Source organism: Anguilla anguilla, chromosome 4 (assembly GCF_013347855.1).
Source record: "Anguilla anguilla isolate fAngAng1 chromosome 4, fAngAng1.pri, whole genome shotgun sequence".
Classification (NCBI taxonomy): Eukaryota; Metazoa; Chordata; class Actinopteri; order Anguilliformes; family Anguillidae; genus Anguilla; species Anguilla anguilla.
The window spans coordinates 66,678,382-66,696,973 of record NC_049204.1 but is presented as its reverse complement, the minus strand read 5'-3'; the positions used below and the strand labels follow the sequence as shown (position 1 = coordinate 66,696,973).

General features: G+C 44.0%; 3 protein-coding genes across 3 annotated transcripts in view; 2 read left to right on the top strand and 1 right to left on the bottom strand.

Annotated features, from left to right (window-relative positions):
- The window catches only part of LOC118225953 (tripartite motif-containing protein 16-like), a 972,804-nt gene that overhangs the window by 530,352 nt on the left and 423,860 nt on the right, over positions 1–18,592 (bottom strand). The gene's annotated exons all lie outside the window — the stretch shown is intronic.
- LOC118226040 (stonustoxin subunit beta-like) lies at positions 674–4,286 on the top strand (the record flags this gene model as incomplete). Its single annotated transcript, XM_035415292.1, has 2 exons — positions 674–731; positions 2,351–4,286. Coding segments are annotated over 2 exons (588 nt in total), but the record flags the coding sequence as incomplete, so codon positions are not given.
- LOC118225132 (stonustoxin subunit beta-like) lies at positions 10,814–17,260 on the top strand. Its single transcript, XM_035413184.1, has 2 exons — positions 10,814–10,847; positions 15,262–17,260. The coding sequence occupies exons 1-2, from the start codon at positions 10,814–10,816 to the stop codon at positions 15,795–15,797; spliced, it is 570 nt and encodes a 189-aa protein (XP_035269075.1). The 3' UTR covers positions 15,798–17,260.

Below are 18,592 nucleotides of genomic sequence, written 5' to 3'. Positions count from 1 at the left end.
TTGCCAGTTAAGAAAATAACTTAAATATCAGCTACACCTAAAACTTATTATCAAATGAATTCACAAATCCCACATAACACTACTGCAACAATGTCTACAACCCTTGCAAAACGTGAATTTCATGATGTGTCCCTTTACTAAAAGCACATTCAGTTCTCATTATTCCCTTTGATTTAGAATGGAGTAATTTTAGGTCTTCCTCGTGCTTTATTGTGGCTATCTGATGCTTCTTTACATAAGAATGCCATCCTGCAACATCTACTGACAAATCAACCTTTCACTAGTGACATCACTGGGAGATCCATGGATAAATCTACTGTACAATCCTGTATCTCTGGCCCTGTGAACATTTGTCTTTATGTGCCGCATCTTTCCAATTTACTGACTAATCCAACACATCACATTAGATTACTATAGTCTGAATGTAACAGACGTGGGTCAGATTTGTGGCATGACACATCTGGAGGTAGTTTGGGTTGGATGCCACTGAGGTATAAGATCTGAATGTAAATGCTCCAGTGTGTGTCTTCTCCTGTCAGCCTTCTACTGACAAAAATAATGATAGACATAACGTTTCATTAAATGCATTTAATTTGTTAAAATAGAATTCCACATCTCCAGGAAATATGACATAAAGGTCATCTTTAGGACCTCATCTTTTTTGTAAACTTTCTCTGCAGTAGAAGACGTCCAATTTCTAGAGCCCAGGACCAGAGAGGACTTCTTACAATGTGAGTCTGTAGTTGCAGCTAAAATAAGAGAATGTGGCAACACCAGAATACAGGAATATTGAGGAAAAAAAGATGTTGTAACAAGTCACAATGAACCACACAGGCACGGGGGTGTACGATACACACAGTTTATTTTATGCACGTATCACAATACTGTCGTTGTCATTGTTGTTGTTGATCCTGTCCATGTCCAGTCTCACAGGCAGCACATATAAAGGTGTAGAATTAATCTGGCGATATTGTAGCCGGTTAAGTGAATGTGTCGATGGTACGTCATAATGCAGTGTATACGTTCGGTGAATGCCGGGTAGATGTGGTGCAAAAGCAATAATTGAGAATTAATAGACAATTATTAGTGAGGAAAAAAGCAGGTTACAGAAGCTTGCTTCTAGTGGAGCTTGAACCAACAACTTCTCGATATGTAGACTGTGACATTAACCACCAAGCCATGAATGGGCTGCGTGTTGAAACTAGGAAATTTCTTGGGTGATAAAAATTATTAGTGAGGAAAAAAAGCAGGTTAATGAAACTTTCTCCGGGCAGGGTTTGAACCTGGATCCTCATGGGCCACAGACTGTTGACCACTAGGCCACAAACAGACAAGCTGTGGAGATTGGAAATGGTTTAGGATAAAAAGATATGTGCAGTTTGCGAACTTGAGATTTTGATTAGCCCGTGTAGGCAAAATCCCCTTAGTTTGAGGCTTTGTTGTCTGGACGTGTGAAGTTGTTTATGAAATCTGTTTGTTGAAATGGGGTCAGAATGTACAGAATTTAATGTTTTTAGGAGCTGAGAGTCTGTGGCTGTTGTGGTTATTTCTGTGGGGGGAACCCTGAAAAGTGCCAAACTCTCGGTGCTGTACACGTGCATATCAAGGTCCATGAATAATACATTAGAAAAACAAATATCATTTCCAGAGAAAGTAATATACTTGTAGATATAATAAGATAAGAGAAGTAACCTAGATCACACAGAATTCATTTTAACAATACTAGGAAACCTAGTATATGGCTGGACCTAACACATGTGATCTGGCCGACCAATGGTGTATCTTCATAACTCGGCTGACCAATGGTGTAACTTCATCAGTCAGTCACTCAGTCACTCAGTCAGTCACAGACATTCGCGTTTGTAGGGCTGGCCCTGCTGTTGCGGTCCAGACAGAAAGTTGGGAGGGTTCAGTCGGCTAGGGGTCCATGTTCATTGCTCTCTGGTGACCCCTGCTGGTCGATTGGGTTCCCATGGACTGCATGTGAAAGTTGCGTATGAAAGGTCCTCCTCTGACTCTGTTCTGTGAGCTTAGCTGTAGTCTGTGTGTGAAAATAAGCAGCTGGTGACACCACGTGTTTCGGAGGAGAACCTTGGGTGTCCAAAGTTACTCTCCCAAATCAACAGTGGGGTTCACAGCATGAGCATGGCTGCAGATGATTGGCCGTTCCAAACTGGGGTGGGAATTAGACACGCCCAGTCCCCATTGGGCTCCAAATTTGTTTAAAAAAACTAATAAAAATAACATGTGAATGGAGTAAAATATGAAATTTAATTGTGTGTAAAATATGTAATTGATGTTTATTATTATGATTACTGAACTCTCTTTTCTCCTTCTTTTCCTCTATCAGATTCCTGTCGGCTCAAACTGGACCCCAACACAGCATATAATTACCTCCGTCTGTCTGAGGGGAACAGAGAGGTGACTTATGTGGAAGAGATCCAGTCATATCCTGCTCATCCAGAGAGATTTGAGCGCCGGGCCCAAGTGCTGTGCAGAGAGGGTCTGTCTGGACACTGTTACTGGGAGGCTGAGTGGAGTGGGGAAGATGAGGTTTCTATAGCAGTGTCATATAAAGAGATCAGCAGGAAAGGAGGCAATAATGACCGCACTCTGGGATATAATAGGAATTCCTGGAGTTTGCGCTGCAGTCCCTCAGGTTACTCTTTCTGTTACAATAGGAAAATAACTGAAATCCTTGGTCCCCCCTCCTCCAGAATAGGAGTGTACCTGGATCACGGGGCAGGAACTCTGTCCTTCTACAGCGTCTCTGACACAATGACCCTCCTGCACAGAGTCCAGACCACATTCACTCAGCCCCTCTATCCTGGGTTTGCGGTTGATGTTGAATCCTCTGTAAAACTGTGTAATCTGGGATGAGGCAGAGAGTGAAGGGAAGATCAGCTCTAATTAAAGAGAGGGAAAAACATTTGAATGAGACAAAACAAATTTATTGTAACTATTCAACACTCGCTCTCTTTAATTGCAGTGGATCTACAGATGACAGAAAATGAATAAAATGAATGAAATAATCAATTAAATGAATGAAATTATAATAAAGGAGATCTCAATTCTGTAGGGTTTGAAAAGGGCCCAAAATTTTCAGCCCAACCCTACATGACCCCGCCTTCTTTCAGCCCAACCCTACATGACCCCGCCTTCTTTTCAGCCCAACCTTACATGACCTCGCCTTCTTTTCAGCCCAACCTTACATGACCCCGCCTTCTTTTCAGCCCAACCTTACATGACCCCGCCTTCTTTTCAGCCCAACCCTACATGACCCCGCCTTCTTTTCAGCCCAACCCTACATGACCCCGCCTTCTTTTCAGCCCAACCCTACATGACCCCGCCTACTTTTCAGCCCAACCCTACATGACCCCGCCTTCTTTTCAGCCCAACCTTACATGACCCCGCCTACTTTTCAGCCCAATCTTACATGACCCAGCCTTCTTTTCATCCTGATCCTGGTCAGACTCTGTGTTTTGCAGTGTTTTGAAAGTCCAGCCCAGTCTGAACATGAATTTAACACACAGACACTGTAGTTAAGGACATCATCGGTGTTCTGATTGGAGAAGATGCAGTTGATGTCTGGGTGGGATCAGTGGATGGAGTTTGGAGGCGGGGCTTGTGCAGTGTGCTAACATTAATGCTCCTGTTTTGCGGCTGCCGTATATAAGCAGGGCATCACAGTATTAGCATTTTACAAACCCCACGCTTCAATCTGCAGCTCAATCATAAAACCACGTAACAGTTTGTCCAGACCTCAGATTTTCCTTTCGATGGCTGCTGCCTCACTTCATTCTCCCCTGACTATAACTTCTTTCTCCCCGGCTCTGAGGCGTCCATTCTGTCACTCACAGAGCTCAGCTTAGACTCGCTGGCCTACAACTGCCATCCAGCTCACACAGCGCTCAGTGCTCAAAATTTAAAGGACCAGCTACAAAGGGTCCAACCCCAACCAAGCCCTGCACAAAATGTCAGAATCAGGGCGTTCTGGTCAGGTTTTTTTCAGACCTGGGTGAAAATTACAAGCTCTGCGGTGGAGCAGTGACTCGCATTGTCGCCTCACAGCAAGAAGGTTTTTGGTTCGAATCCCAAGGGCCTTTCAGTGTGGGTTTCCTCCCATTGTTCAAGGACTCCAAATTGCCAGCAGGAATGAGCGAGTGAGTGAATGCTGTGTTTGTCCTGCGATGTATTGGCAACCTGTCCAGGGTGTATTCCCGTCTCTTGCCAACTGCATGCTGGGATAGGTTCCAGCACCCTCTGCAACCCTGACCAAGAATTAGCCATGTAAGAAAAAGATAAATGGGTGGAATAAAAAAAGATAAAACTTAAGTTTTGTTCACATTTATGCAGACCCTGTCACTCTAATGCTTGTATTCCAATATTATAGTCAGCTCCATAATGTTTCGGGAAAAGACATATTTTTTCTTTAGTTTACTTTGTACTCCTCTATTTTAGATCTGTAATCAGCGTATTGACGTTCGGTTAGACTGCAGATTCTCAGCTTTTATTTAAGGGTATTTTATGCATTTTGGTTTCACCATGCCACACATTACCGTGTGTGGGATATGTCAGAGCATCATGGTAATGGCGTTAATATGGAGGTGCTGCTGAAAAATCATTAAGACACTTTTGGTTTTATGGCTGTTGTTGTTTTGCATTATACTGGGGTGTGTTGGGTTCTACACACTGTGATTGTTTACAAGAAGAATGAAATAAACAAATGGTTGTGGTAACACTCCATGTGACAGTCTGTGGTTATTGCTGTCTGTCAATTGGCTGTTTACTGTCTGATATGATGCATATTAAAAGGAATAGTTCTCTTTCCGGAGTTCATTATTATACAAGGACAGTTCTGGTGATTATGAATGAGTGCTCTGTGCCTTCTTGGTGATGTCACACTTTGTCCTCCTGAGACTAACACTGATGTTCTCCACTACTGTACATCGCTCTGGATAAGAGCCTCTGCTATGTGTCTGTAATGTAATTGATCAGTAATTTGGCTAACCTTAGGCATGTAGGAACAGGCAGTTCAGTAGGTGCCCCTTGCAGTGCTACACTGTACCAGACTCAGGTATATGAGTACATGGGGGAGTGGCTGACTGTTACAACACAAAATACACACCAGGTATGGAGACTCATTCAGTCCTACAGCCATAAGTTACAGTTCAGCATTTTATATTTTAGAAAAACAGTTTTGTGTTGTGTATTGTGGTTGTTTTCAGGGCAAGGACATGGTAACCAAAAGAATATTTCTTAAAAGAGGATAGTAAAATATCACTTGACATTAGAGCCACTAACAGGGAATCAGGAGGAGCAGGATATTGGCTGGACTCCAGTACACAGGCCAGTATGTAAAACAGCACATTCAAACTTTTCAACCAGAAATAAATTCCTGTTTATCACAGTACTGGCTTGTGGCCACTAGATGCCGCCATATTGTCGTGTTGGTGTCCTTGTTCTGTTCATTCGTTACATTGTATTCGTGTTTCAGTTCATTCTCACATGTTTTTGTTGTTTCTGCTCATTGTGTTCACCTGTGCCTTGGTGTATTTAAGTTCCTTGTGTTTATTACTTCTTTGCCTGCCTCTCGTGTTCTCATGTCTCTGTTAGTTTCTCCTCTTTGCAAGTTCTCTGGTTTGTATTTAGTTCTTGTCTTTGTTGCTGTTTGTTGATTTTCCTACTTGTTTATTAGAACCCTTGTTAGTTATTTTCTACATCCTGCCTCCTGCGCTCCTCCATCTTGTTTCCTTGCCCTGCCCGCCGTGTCAGCAGAACCAAGCCAAAAATGGAACCAGCAGAGATTACCCAGCTTCCCAACGCTCTGGCTAATCAGGGCTCCAGCACTGGGCGTCAGGAACAGCTGCTCCAAGACAGGACTGAGAGTCTGTAGAACCTCACCTCCGTGGTCCAGTGTTTGCCTTCACCTGCTGCTTCTGGAGAGAGCTCCCTGCTCCTGATGCCTCCTGCTCAGCACCGGGCTGCAGGGAGAACCCTTCTCCTGACTCTGAGCCACGTTTGCCCCCTCCAGAAAAGATCTGATGGCTGTCCCGGCCGATTCCGAGGTTTTTTAACCCAACGCTCCTTGTCATTCGAGCATGCGACCCTCCAGTCTTCCTCCCGACCAGTCCAAAGTAGCTTTTATCATCTCCGTACTTCCAGGCAAGGCCGTTGCCTGGGCGACCGCAGACCGGGAACAACAGTCCTCGGTGTGTTTGGGCATTAACACGGTTTCCGTGGAGATGAGTAAAGGTTCTGATCAGCCTGTTGCCGGGCAGGAGGCAGCCTGTAGTCTAGTGACTTTGAAACAGGGTTCACGCTGTGCATCAGACTTTCATAATTAATTTCTCAGAGTATGGGTGGACTGAAGGAGCTCTTATGATTTTTTTTATTAAGGTTTATCTGAAACTCTGAAGGACGAACTTCCCACCAGAGACTGACCTACCGAACTGGCACAAGCTAAGCGCTCCGGCCATTCGCACCGACGGCCGTCTGCGAGGACGGGAGCTACAGCGCCGGTCCAGTGCAGGGCATCGTGGGACGCCACTTCCTGCCCACTCACCTGCTGCTAAGAATCCCCGTTCTCCAGAACCTTCTGTTCCCCGTTCAACCAGTGCCTTCGCCTCCTCCTGCCCCGCTGGGTTCTCCCGATGGCCACAATGAGTATTTAGTCATGCCGTTTGGGTTGAGTTATTCTCCTGCTGCGTTCCAGTCGTTGATGAATGAGGTTCTACGAGATGACCCATCTGTTTGTCTTTGTGTACATTGATATTCAGATGTTTTTCCAGGTCACTTTCCAAACATATTAAACATGTCCATCGTTTGTTAAACCTGAGAAATGTGAAATTAATTCTGACCAAGTTTAATTTCTGGGCTTTACTGTTTCTTGGGTGCTCTGAAGATGGACCTGCATAAGGTTCTGGCGTCTCTGACTGGCCTCAGCCCTCCTCTGTCAGTGAGGTGTGGCCTTTTCTAGGCTGTGCACATTTCTACAGAAGGTTCATCAGACAGTTCAGCTCTGTCGCTGCTCCTCTAACCAGTCTCACCCGCTGCTCTGCTTCTGTGTTTGTGTGGACTCTGGGGGCGGAGTCCGCCCTCAGCTAACTAAAGAGGCTCCTGTGCTCATTCAGCCAGACCCCTCCCTGCCCTTCATTGCTGATGGACACCTCCCATGTGGGAGTGGGGAAGGTGCTGTGACAAAGAGCCACCAAGGATCTGCCAGGCCAGTTATGATCCGGGCTGCAGAAATGATCCAGGTGACACAATGGCATTCCAAAACGGCTGTTATACCCATTGTGACGTACTTAAAGTTTTGTTGCAGCGTCTGTTGCTATGCCGACGCTGGCGTGACAGATCCGCACCTGCACCTGTGTGCCTTGTTGACACACCCTCTTACCCTGGCTGAACTGAACCATCTTCAACCGGGAACTGCTAGCTGTCCAGCCAGCCCTGGAGGACTGGTGTCACTGGTTTGGAGGAAGCAGAAAAGGATTTTCTGGTCGGCACTGATCACAAGCACCTCGCCTACGTCCATGATGCCAAGAGGCTCCACCCTCACCAGGCCAGATGGGTTCTGCTCTTTAACAGTTTCAGCTTCTATCTCCTACCGTCCAGGTTCTAAGAGCAGCAGACCTGACGCAATGTCCTGAGTCTCCACTGGTAAGGAGAGGGATCCTCTCCCCATTGTCCCCAGTTACCTCAATATGACTCCAGTCACCTGGGGCACAGAGACCATGGTAGAGGAGGCACAAAGGAAGGAGTCTGATCCGGGGGGAGTTGCCCTAATAACCGGTTGTTTGTTCCTAAATCTGCTCAGGTTCTCAGGTTCTCCAGCAGGAACCCTCCTCCCATCTTATGGGTCACCCAGGTTCTGGGATCACCCTGGAGTTTGAGAAGAGGCGATTCTGGTGCCTGTCCATGGAGGTGGATACTCAAGCCTTCGTTGGCAGTACCTGCCAACAGGTCGTCCACTCAGCCTCCAGCTGGTCTCCTCCAGCCACTGTCTATATCTCCCACTCATGGTCCCACATCTCCATGGATTTAGTTCCCAGGTTACCGCCACCTACTGGGTTGACCGCTGTGTTTATAACTGACAGATTTTCCAAAGCTGCTCATTTCGTGCCCCTTAAACTCCCTTCTGCAGTGAAGGCAGCACTAAAGGAGTCTGGGGGTGTTTAATAACCAGTGTGTGCATGACTGTGTGCATATGTGAGTGTTTATGTATGTGTGAGTGAGCTTGTGTGTTTGTGGATGTGATTGTATCTGAGTGTGTGTTTCTGTATGATGGAGGAGGGGGTTAAGTATAAATCTCCACTCCTTTTAGAAACTGGCAACCATACGTATGTAAGTATGTAAATTAAACATTTAATAAGGCTCAAAAATATGTCAATGCATTTCATGTTTCTGCCCAATCATTCAGTGATATTCATCACCATGGAGATTGCTAAACAATCACCACCCTGTCATATGTGTGCTTGTGTGTGTGATCTTTATGAGTAAATCTGCACTCTCTGCTCAGCCTGGCCTCAGTCCAGCACCACACCTCCTGTAGCTGTGGGCTGAACCAGGAAGTCATTCCCACTCTCTCTGTCACACAGTTTCAGAGAAACGAAACTTACCTGTGTCTCTGTCAGTGTTAGCAGTAAAATGGCTGAAGGTGGACCTGAACCCGGAGATGTGGAGTGTGTTTCCTGCACTGGGAGAAAGCGCAAAGCCATCAAGTCCTGTCTGTTCTGTGATGAATCTTACTGTGACACTCACCTCGAAATTCATAATGGACTCCACCCAGGAAAGAGACACAAGCTGATCGTTGCGTCTGGAAACCTGAAGGAGAAGTACTGCCCTCAGCATGACAAACTGCTGGAGGTTTACTGTCGTACTAATCAGCAGTGTATCTGTCTGCTGTGTGTGATGGATGAACACAGAGGCCATGATACAGTCTCAGCTGCAGAAGAAAGGACTGAGAAACAGGTAAGGACTGGACCTTTTTAAGGTGGTTCATATTATAAAGACTCATTTCACTTTATCACATCATACTATTTTAATAGCTGCTCTGAGAATGGGTTGAAACTCTTACACACGCATAATAACGGTTGTGCTTCGTTACAGTGAGGTCAGATCTTAGCTCATTCCCAGAGTATGTAGGTTTATGAACTGTGCTTTGTTGAATTTCATTAAAACATTTATTCAATAGACTTTATTTTGAAATTTGCCTTATTGAATTTTGTTTGTTTATTTACAAGATTTTATTCTGAAGTGTTTTAGACATATGAAAAAGTATTGAACAACATTGTGATTTCTATGCATGACATCTACGGTGTTAAAGCAGTAAGAGCAGGACGTGAACCCAAGTCAGCTCTCTGTGGCCCTGTTCAGACCTGTACTTTGTATCCAGATATATCCAGAGTGTGTCTAGATTCAGTCGAGACGATGTGTCTCCACATGCATTTCGAGTGACTACTTGTGATCGGATCTCACTTCCCTGCTCAATATGCAAATAAACACGTACATCATTTCCGTTTTGCAAAGACCAAATGCGTTGTTGTTTTTAACTGGCGAGAGGCAGCAATGCACTACCTGTCATAGACGTATATACACCTGTGCCTAGTTTGCCTGAAATTAAAAGAAGTAGTTTGCAAAGACCTTGGCGAGTGGAAATCAGACAGCGTGTTTCGTGTGTACTCCATCCACGAGAATCCATTTTGCCTGTTGTTGTGGCTTCTTCTTGTTGTTTCGCACTTTAATATGACGCGGTTGGCGTGCCAGTGAGTACGTACTTCCGCTTACGCAGAGGGCGTCAGTTGACTAGGAGGTCCTTCAATGTGGCCCAGGACGCACTGCTAAAAGAATGTGGTCATATGTGACCCAGACCACCTTCGAATGTGGTCTGAGTGATCGGATCTCAATGCGTCCTCAATGCGTTGGGTGCATTCACACCTGTAGTTAGAGCTGTCCACTTGTGATCGGGTCACCCAAGACGCATTTTAATGTCTGGTCTGAACAGGGCCTGTGACATCTCCATATTCACTCCCTGAATGGGACTCAACACGGCTGAAGCAGCTAGCTCACTCATACACATTAGAAGCTTTACCTATAATGCCAGTAAACTTCTACACACTGACCTACTATCCTATACATCAAACATGTTGCAGTACTTTATCATTTTTGGAAGATGAAAATGTGGTTGAAAAGTTGAATGGTGTATTATGATATTAAAAAATAATCTGTCCACAGAAGCAGCTGGCGGCGACACAGAGTAAATTTCAGCAGAGAATCCAGAAGAGAGAGAAGGAGCTGCAGGATGTGAGCCAGGCTGTGCAGTCAATCAAGGTGGGTACTGACCAGAGGAGGAGTTCAGTCAGGGCTCTCCTCCAGTCAGCCAGTGAGGAGCCCTGTGTTGGGTCACTTTCCAGCCCTGTGGGGCTCAATCCCACTGAGCCACACAGTGGGGAACAGGCTGCCTGGGGTCCCAGTAAGAGCTGAGTGAAAGGCCTAGTTAAAATGTACATCTTCTCTCTGTGTCTCCTAACAGCGCTCTGCACAGGCAGCAGTGGAGGACAGCGAGAGGATCTTTACTGAGCTGATCTGCTCCATTGAGAGAAGGCGTTCTGAGGTGAAAGAGCTGATCAGAGATCAGGAGAAGGCTGCAGTGAGTCGGACTGAAGGACTCCTGGAGCGACTGGTGCAGGAGATTGTTGAGCTGAGGAGGAGAGATGCTGAGCTGGAGCAGCTTTCACACACAGAGAATCACATCCATTTCCTCCAGGTAACATCACTGGCTCTCTGACAGTCTGCACTCTTTACATTGTCCATGTTGCACTCGCAGAATGACGACAAGTCTTCAGGTGCCACATAATTTAATGAAAAGCAGTTATCTATCACTGCAAACAAAACATAAAAGCTTTTAGCTGACCATGTACGCAGACACTTGCTTTCAACTCGCTTAGCTTGTATTCCAGCCAAGCAAGACGTCCTGTGCATACAAATCTCACACTGACTGGCGGCTGGTATTGTACTAGCTACCAGAGAGACAAAAGATTATTGCAGGGAATACGTATGAAGACGCAAATTGTCGTATCACTGAAATAAAACAACAAAAGTATTAAGGGGGGCTAGAAATAATATCATCAAAACCAACAACAGGTGTCACTCTGCCTCCGGAACATATACAAGGCACCACATACATACAAGGTGAGGCGTTTTTTTCCAAAGATCCGTCCCTGGCATCTGCACAGGTATCTAAATTGAGACTTTTTGTTCTGTCTGTCTGCAGAGATGTCAGTCTCTCTGTGCCCCTCCTGGACCTGAAGACTTTCCCAGCATCACTGCTAGTCCACACGTCTCTTTTGAGGCTGTGAGGAAATCTGTCTCTGAACTAAAAGAGCTACTAGAGGACATCTGCCAGGTGGAATTAGTGAAAATCTATCAAACAGGTTAGAACTACAGAAATACTTTTTCCTCAATTTTTTCTTTTAAAATAATGAATGCTCTGTCACAAAACACACAACAAAAAATACACACACTTTCACTGACTAACACACACATACACACAGGCACACACACACGTATACTGTCTATCTTTCTCTCTCTCTTTCACACACACACACACACACACACACACATACATAATGACAGACACACACAAACACATGGTGTGGTGACAGGTTTTGGTTTATCTGAAGAAATCTCTGTAGATATTTCTGTTTAATGCATCAGCAGCAGGTCAAAGCTAACAAGGTAACAGTAACTCAGTGTAGAGTATGAGTATAGTCAGAGTACAGCCCAAGGTAACAGTAACTCAGTGTAGAGTATGAGTATAGTCAGAGTACAGCCCAAGGTAACAGTAACTCAGTGTAGAGTATGAGTATAGTCAGAGTACAGCCCAAGGTAACAGTAACTCAGTGTAGAGTATGAGTATAGTCAGAGTACAGCCCAAGGTAACAGTGACTCAGTGTAGAGTATGAGTATAGTCAGAGTACAGCCCAAGGTAACAGTAACTCAGTGTAGAGTATGAGTATAGTCAGAGTACAGCCCAAAGTAACAGTAACTCAGTGTAGAGTATGAGTATAGTCAGAGTACAGCCCAAAGTAACAGTAACTCAGTGTAGAGTATGAGTATAGTCAGAGTACAGCCCAAGGTAACAGTGACTCAGTGTAGAGTATGAGTATAGTCAGAGTACAGCCCAAGGTAACAGTATCTTGTTGCTCAATATTACAGTGTCAGAAGACATTGTTGTTCTTTCTCCAAAATATGCTACTGCTGGATTATCTTCCAAGATGGATAAGCACTCGATGTGCTCCTAGTTATAATCTAGTTTCAAATGAAACTTGGGAATTTGGAGAGTGAAAATGAACTTTGTGACCACAAGTCACCACAGATGTCCCAAAATACACCAAAATTGGAAAAATGAAGGATAGCCACTTTAAATTAAAAATACAAAACAATCTTTGCTATATAACTAGGATTTTATAACATAAATAAATGTTTTCAAAAAATGTACATGCCACATGTTTACCTATTGAATAAATATGAATATGGAAATGTCCTGTTCTGTCCTGTTACCAGAGTTAATAGTGCTGGTTTTAAAACCAGTGTTACATCTGGCTCTTTGGTGAATCAGGCACTTTTTCAAAGAATTAAAAACTTGTTGGGTAATGTCCGCTATGGAGAGCTGGTGGGGGCTCATATGGGGAGCGGGTGGGGGCTCATATGGAGAGCTGGTGGGGGCTCATTTGGAGAGCTGCTGGGGGCTTATTTGTAGAGCTGCTGGGTGGCTCATTCAGTTAAGGCACCACGCTGTGGTGCATGGATGAGCCTCACGGTCTCAGATCGAATCCAGACCAGGTCAGTGCCGTCTGTGGCCCGGAGGTCCGTAGGGTGACCTGCAATTGCTAATTAAGAAAATAACTAAAATATCACCTAAAACTTATTATCAAATGAATTCACCAATCCCACATAACACTACCACAACAGAGTCTACAACCCTTGCAAAACGTGAATTTCATGATGTGTCCCTTTTCTAAAAGGTCTCATTATTCCCTTTGATTTAGAATGGAGTAATTTTAGGTTAAAAATGCCATCCTGCAACATCTACTGACAAATCAACCTTTCACTAGTGATATCACTGGGAGATCCATGGATAAATCTACTGTACAAGCCTGTATCTCTGGCCCTGTGAACACTTGTCTTTATGTGCCACATCTTTTCAATTTACTGACTAATCCAACACATCACATTAGATTACTGTAGTCTGAATGTAACAGACGTGGGTCAGATTTGTGGCATGAAACACATCTGGGGGTAGTTTGGGTTGGATGCCACTGAGATATAAGATCTGAATGTAAATGCTCCAGTGTGTGTCTTCTCCTGTCAGCCTTCTACTGACAAAAATAATGATAGACATAACGTTTTATTAAATGCATTTAATTTGTTAAAATAGAATTCCACATCTCCAGGAAATATGACATAAAGGTCATCTTTATGACCTCATCTTTTTTGTAAACTTTCTCTCTGCAGTGGAAGACGTCCAAATTCTAGAGCCCAGGACCAGAGAGGACTTCTTACAATGTGAGTCTGTAGTTGCAGCTAATATAAGAGAATGCGGCAACACCAGAATACAGGAATATTGAGGAAAAAAATGATGTTGTAACAAGTCACGATGAATGAACCACACAGGCACGGAGGTGTACGATACACACAGTTTATTTTATGCACGTATCACAATACTGTCGTTGTTGTTGTTGTTGTTGATCCTGTCCATGTCCAGTCTCACAGGCAGCACATATAAAGGTTTAGAATTAATCTGGCGATATTGTAGCCGGTTAAGTGAGCGTGTCGATGGTACATCATAATGCAGTGTATACGTTTGGTGAATGCCGGGTAGATGTTGTGCGAAAGCAATAATTGAGAAGTAATAGACAATTATTAGTGAGGAGAAAAGCAGGTTACAGAAGCTTGCTTCCAGTGGAGCTTGAACCAGCAACTTCTCGATATATAGACTGTGACATTAACCACCAAGCCATGAATGGACTGGGTGTTGAAACTAGGAAATTTCTTTGGTGATAAAAATTATTAGTGAGGAAAAAAAGCAGGTTAATGAAACTTTCTCCGGGCAGGGCTTGAACCTGGATCCTCATGGGCCACAGACTGTAACATTGACCACTAGGCCACAAACAGACGAGCTGTGGAGATTGGAAATGGTTTAGGATAAAACGATATGTGCATTTTGCGTGCGAACGTGAGATTTTGATTAGCCCGTGTAGGTGAAGGATTGGCTGGTGTTGGTAAAAGGTCCAATGGGGAGACATTTTGTTTGTGGACTAGGCGGCAGGAAGAAGAAGAAAAGGCAAAATCCCCTTAGTTTGGGGCTTTGTTGTCTGGACGTGTGAAGTTGTTTATGAAATCTGTTTGTTGAAATGGGGTCAGAATGTACAGAATTTAATGTTTTTAAGGGCTGAGAGTCTGTGGCTGTTGTGGTTATTTCTGTGGGGGGAACCCTGAAAAGTGCCAAACTCTCGGTGCTGTATAGGTGCATATCAAGGTCCATGAATAATACATTAGAAAAACAAATATCATTTCCAGAGAAAATTATATACTTGTAGATATAATAAAATAAGAAAAGTAACCTAGATCACACAGAATTAATTTTAACAAGACTAGGAAACCTAGTATATGGCTGGACCTAACACACGTGATCCGGCCGACCAATGGTGTATCTTCATAACTCGGCTGACCAATGGTGTAACTTCATCAGTCAGTCACTCAGTCACTCAGTCAGTCACAGACATTTGCGTTTGTAGGGCTGGCCCCGCTGTTGTTCAGTCAGTTAGGGGTCCACGTTCATTGCTCTCTAGTGACCCCTGCTGGTCGATTGGGTTCCCAAGGACTGCATGTGAAAGTTGCGTATGAAAGGTCCTCCTCTGACTCTGTTCTGTGAGCTTAGCTGTAGTCTGTGGTGTGAAAATAAGCAGCTGGTGACACCACGTGTTTCGGAGGAGAACCTTGGGTGTCCAAAGTTACTCTCCCAAATCAACAGTGGGGTTCACAGCATGAGCATGGTTGCAGATGATTGGCTGTTCCAAACTGGGGTGGGAATTAGACATGCCCAGTCCCCATTGGGCTCCAAATTTGTTTAAAAAAACTAATAAAAATAACATGTGAATGGAGTAAAATATGAAATTTAATTGTGTGTAAAATATGTAATTGATGTTTATTATTATGATTACTGAACTCTCTTTTCTCCTTCTTCTCCTCTATCAGATTACCATCGGCTCACACTGGACCCCAACACAGCATATAATTACCTCCGTCTGTCTGAGGGGAACAGAGAGGTGACTTACGTGGAAGAGATCCAGTCATATCCTGATCATCCAGAGAGATTTGAGAGCCGGGCCCAAGTTCTGTGCAGCAAGCTGTATGAGTCTGGACGCTGTTACTGGGAGGCTAAGTGGAGTAGGGATGATGAGGTTTCTATAGCAGTGTCCTATAAAGAGATCAGCAGGAAAGGAGGCAGTAATGACTGCACTCTGGGATCTAATAGGAATTCCTGGAGTTTGCGCTGCAGTCCCTCAGGTTACTCTTTCTGTCACAATAGGCGTATAACTGAAATCTCTGGTCCCCCCTCCTCCAGAATAGGAGTGTACCTGGATCACGGGGCAGGAACTCTGTCCTTCTACAGCATCTCTGACACAATAACCCTCCTGCACAGAGTCCAGACCACATTCACTCAGCCCCTCTATCCTGCGTTTAGGGTTTGGAATGCTGGATCTTCTGTAAAACTATGTGATCTGGGATGAGGCAGAGAGTGAAGGGAAGATCAGCTGTAATTAAAGAGAGGGAAAAACATTCACATGAGACAAAACAAATTTATTGTAACTATTCAACACTCGCTCTCTTTAATTGCAGCTGATCTACAGATGACAGAAAATGAATTGAATGAAATTATAATAGAGGAGATCTCAATTCTGTAGGGTTTGAAATGGGCCCAAAATTTTCAGCCCAACCTTACATGACCCCGCCTTCTTTTCAGCCCAACCCTACATAACCCCGCCTTCTTTTCAGCCCAACTCTACATGACCCCGCCTTCTTTTCAGCCCAACCCTACATGACCCCGCCTTCTTTTCAGCCCAACCTTACATGACCCCGCCATGCTAACGTTAATGCTCCTGTTTTGCGGCTGCTGTATTTAAGCAGGGCATCACAGTATTAGCATTTTACAAACCCCACGCTTTCGTCTGCAGCTCGATCATAACACCGTGTAAAAGTTTGTCCAGACCTCAGATTTTCCTTTTGATGGCTGCTGTCTCACTTCATTCTCCCCTGACTATAACTTCTTTCTCCCCGGCTCTGAGGCGTCCATTCTGTCACTCACAGAGCTCAGCTTAGGCTCGCTGGCCTACTACTGCCATCCAGCTCACACAGCGCTCTGTGCTCAAAATTTAAAGGGCCAGCTACAAAGGGTCCAACCCCAACCAAGCCCTGCACAAAATGTCAGAATCAGGGCGTTCTGGTCAGGTTTTTTCAGACCTGGGTGAAAATTACAAGCTCTACGGTGGAGCTGTGACTTGCATTGTCGTCTCACAGGAAGAAGGTCTTGAGTTCAAATCCCAAGGGCCTTTCAGTGTGGGTTTCCTCCCATTGTTCAAGGACTCCAAATTGCCAGTAGGAATGAGCGAGTGAGTGAATGCTGTGTGTGCCCTGCGATGTATTGGCAACCTGTCCAGGGTGTATTCCCGTCTCTTGCCAACTGCATGCTGGGATAGGTTCCAGCACCCTCTGCAACCCTGACCAAGAATTAGCCATGTAAGAAAACAGATAAATGGGTGGAATAAAAAAAGATAAAACTTAAGTTTTGTTCACATTTATGCAGACCCTGTCACTCTAATGCTTGTATTCCAATATTATAGTCAGCTCCATAATGTTTCGGGAAAAAACATATTTTTTCTTTAGTTTGCTCTGTACTCCTCTATTTTAGATTTGTAATCAGCGTATTGACGTTCGGTTAGACTGCAGATTCTCAGCTTTTATTTAAGGGTATTTTATGCATTTTGGTTTCACCATGCCACACATTACCGTGTGTGGGATATGTCAGAGCATCATGGTAATGGCGTTAATATGGAGGTGCTGCTGAAAAATCATTAAGACACTTTTGGTTTTATGGCTGTTGTTGTTTTGCATTATACTGGGGTGTGTTGGGTTCTACACGCTGTGATTGTTTACAAGAAGAATGAAATAAACAAATGGTTGTGGTAACACTCCATGTGACAGTCTGTGGTTATTGCTGTCTGTCAATTGGCTGTTTTCTGTCTGATATGATGCATATTAAAAGGAATAGTTCTCTTTCCGGAGTTCATTATTATACAAGGACAGTTCTGGTGATTATGAATGAGTGCTCTGTGCCTTCTTGGTGATGTCACACTTTGTCCTCCTGAGACTAACACTGATGTTCTCCACTACTGTACATCGCTCTGGATAAGAGCCTCTGCTATGTGTCTGCAATGTAATTGATCAGTAGCTTGGCTAACATTAGGCATTAACATTAGCCTTCATGGGGGAAATTCAACATGGCAATAAATGCATTAAGGGACAAAACACATTTTAAAAAAAACAATTTCTAAATTCAATCCCCCGATATAAATTTGGCTGAAAATATTTGACGGTATCCTCCTTTATGGGAGTGAAATATGGGGACCCTACTAAAAAACAAAAACAAACAATGGGGTGAAAGTCAAAAAAATTTCACCTTGAGTTCTGCAAAAAAAAAAAAAAAAAAAAAAAATGTCCACAGAAATATCCCATGCAATGCGTGCAGGGCCGAATTCCCACTTCTGTTGACAATTTCAAAAAGAGCGCTCAAATTCTGGGTTCATCTGAATCAGTCTGAGCCGCACTGCTACCAGCACAAGGCACTGAAGACCAACCAGCTCTACCCAGACAGAGAACCTCCTGGGACATCAAAAAACCACACCCACTACATTCAAAAAATTTGACAAGACCAACAGAAAACCTGTACATTGACAATCGGCATGAAGAAACAAAATGAAAAATGAAACAATGAGATTATTCCCCTGTCAGTTAAAAACCAAAAACAAAGGCACACATTAACAATGTACACTGTTAAGGCACTAAGCATGGGTTGTATTGTTCTCTCTTTCTCACTCTCTCTATCTCTCTCTCTCTCTCTCTCTCTCTCATTCAAATGTGCTTTATTTGCATGACAAGTAAACTTGCATTGCAAAAGCAATGGGACATACAAAATGACAAACAGACCCCTTAAAAAAATGAAAAACAGTACACGTACACGTACACATACACGTGATTGTGTATGTTTGTGTGTTTGTGAATTCTGAGGGTGTCAAGTATAACTCTGTACTCCCTTTAGAAACTGGCTACTGGCTTCTCCCAAAAGTATGTAAGTAGATGAATTCAAGTAAGCATGAAGTGCAGGTAAATATATTCCATGTTTCTGCACAGCCATTCAGTCATCACCATGCAGGTTGCTAAACAAATAATCACCGCCCTGTCATATGTGTGCTTGTGTGTGTGTGACGTTGATGAGTAAATCTCCACTCTCTGCTCAGCCTGGCCTCAG

Bases quoted from the DNA above. Each gene is read 5' to 3' on its own strand.
- LOC118225132 (XM_035413184.1), top strand. From the start codon at position 10,814: ATGTTGCACTCGCAGAATGACGACAAGTCTTCAG. The intron at 10,848-15,261 runs GTGCCACATAAT...CTCCTCTATCAG, and splicing joins GAATGACGACAAGTCTTCAG to ATTACCATCGGCTCACACTG.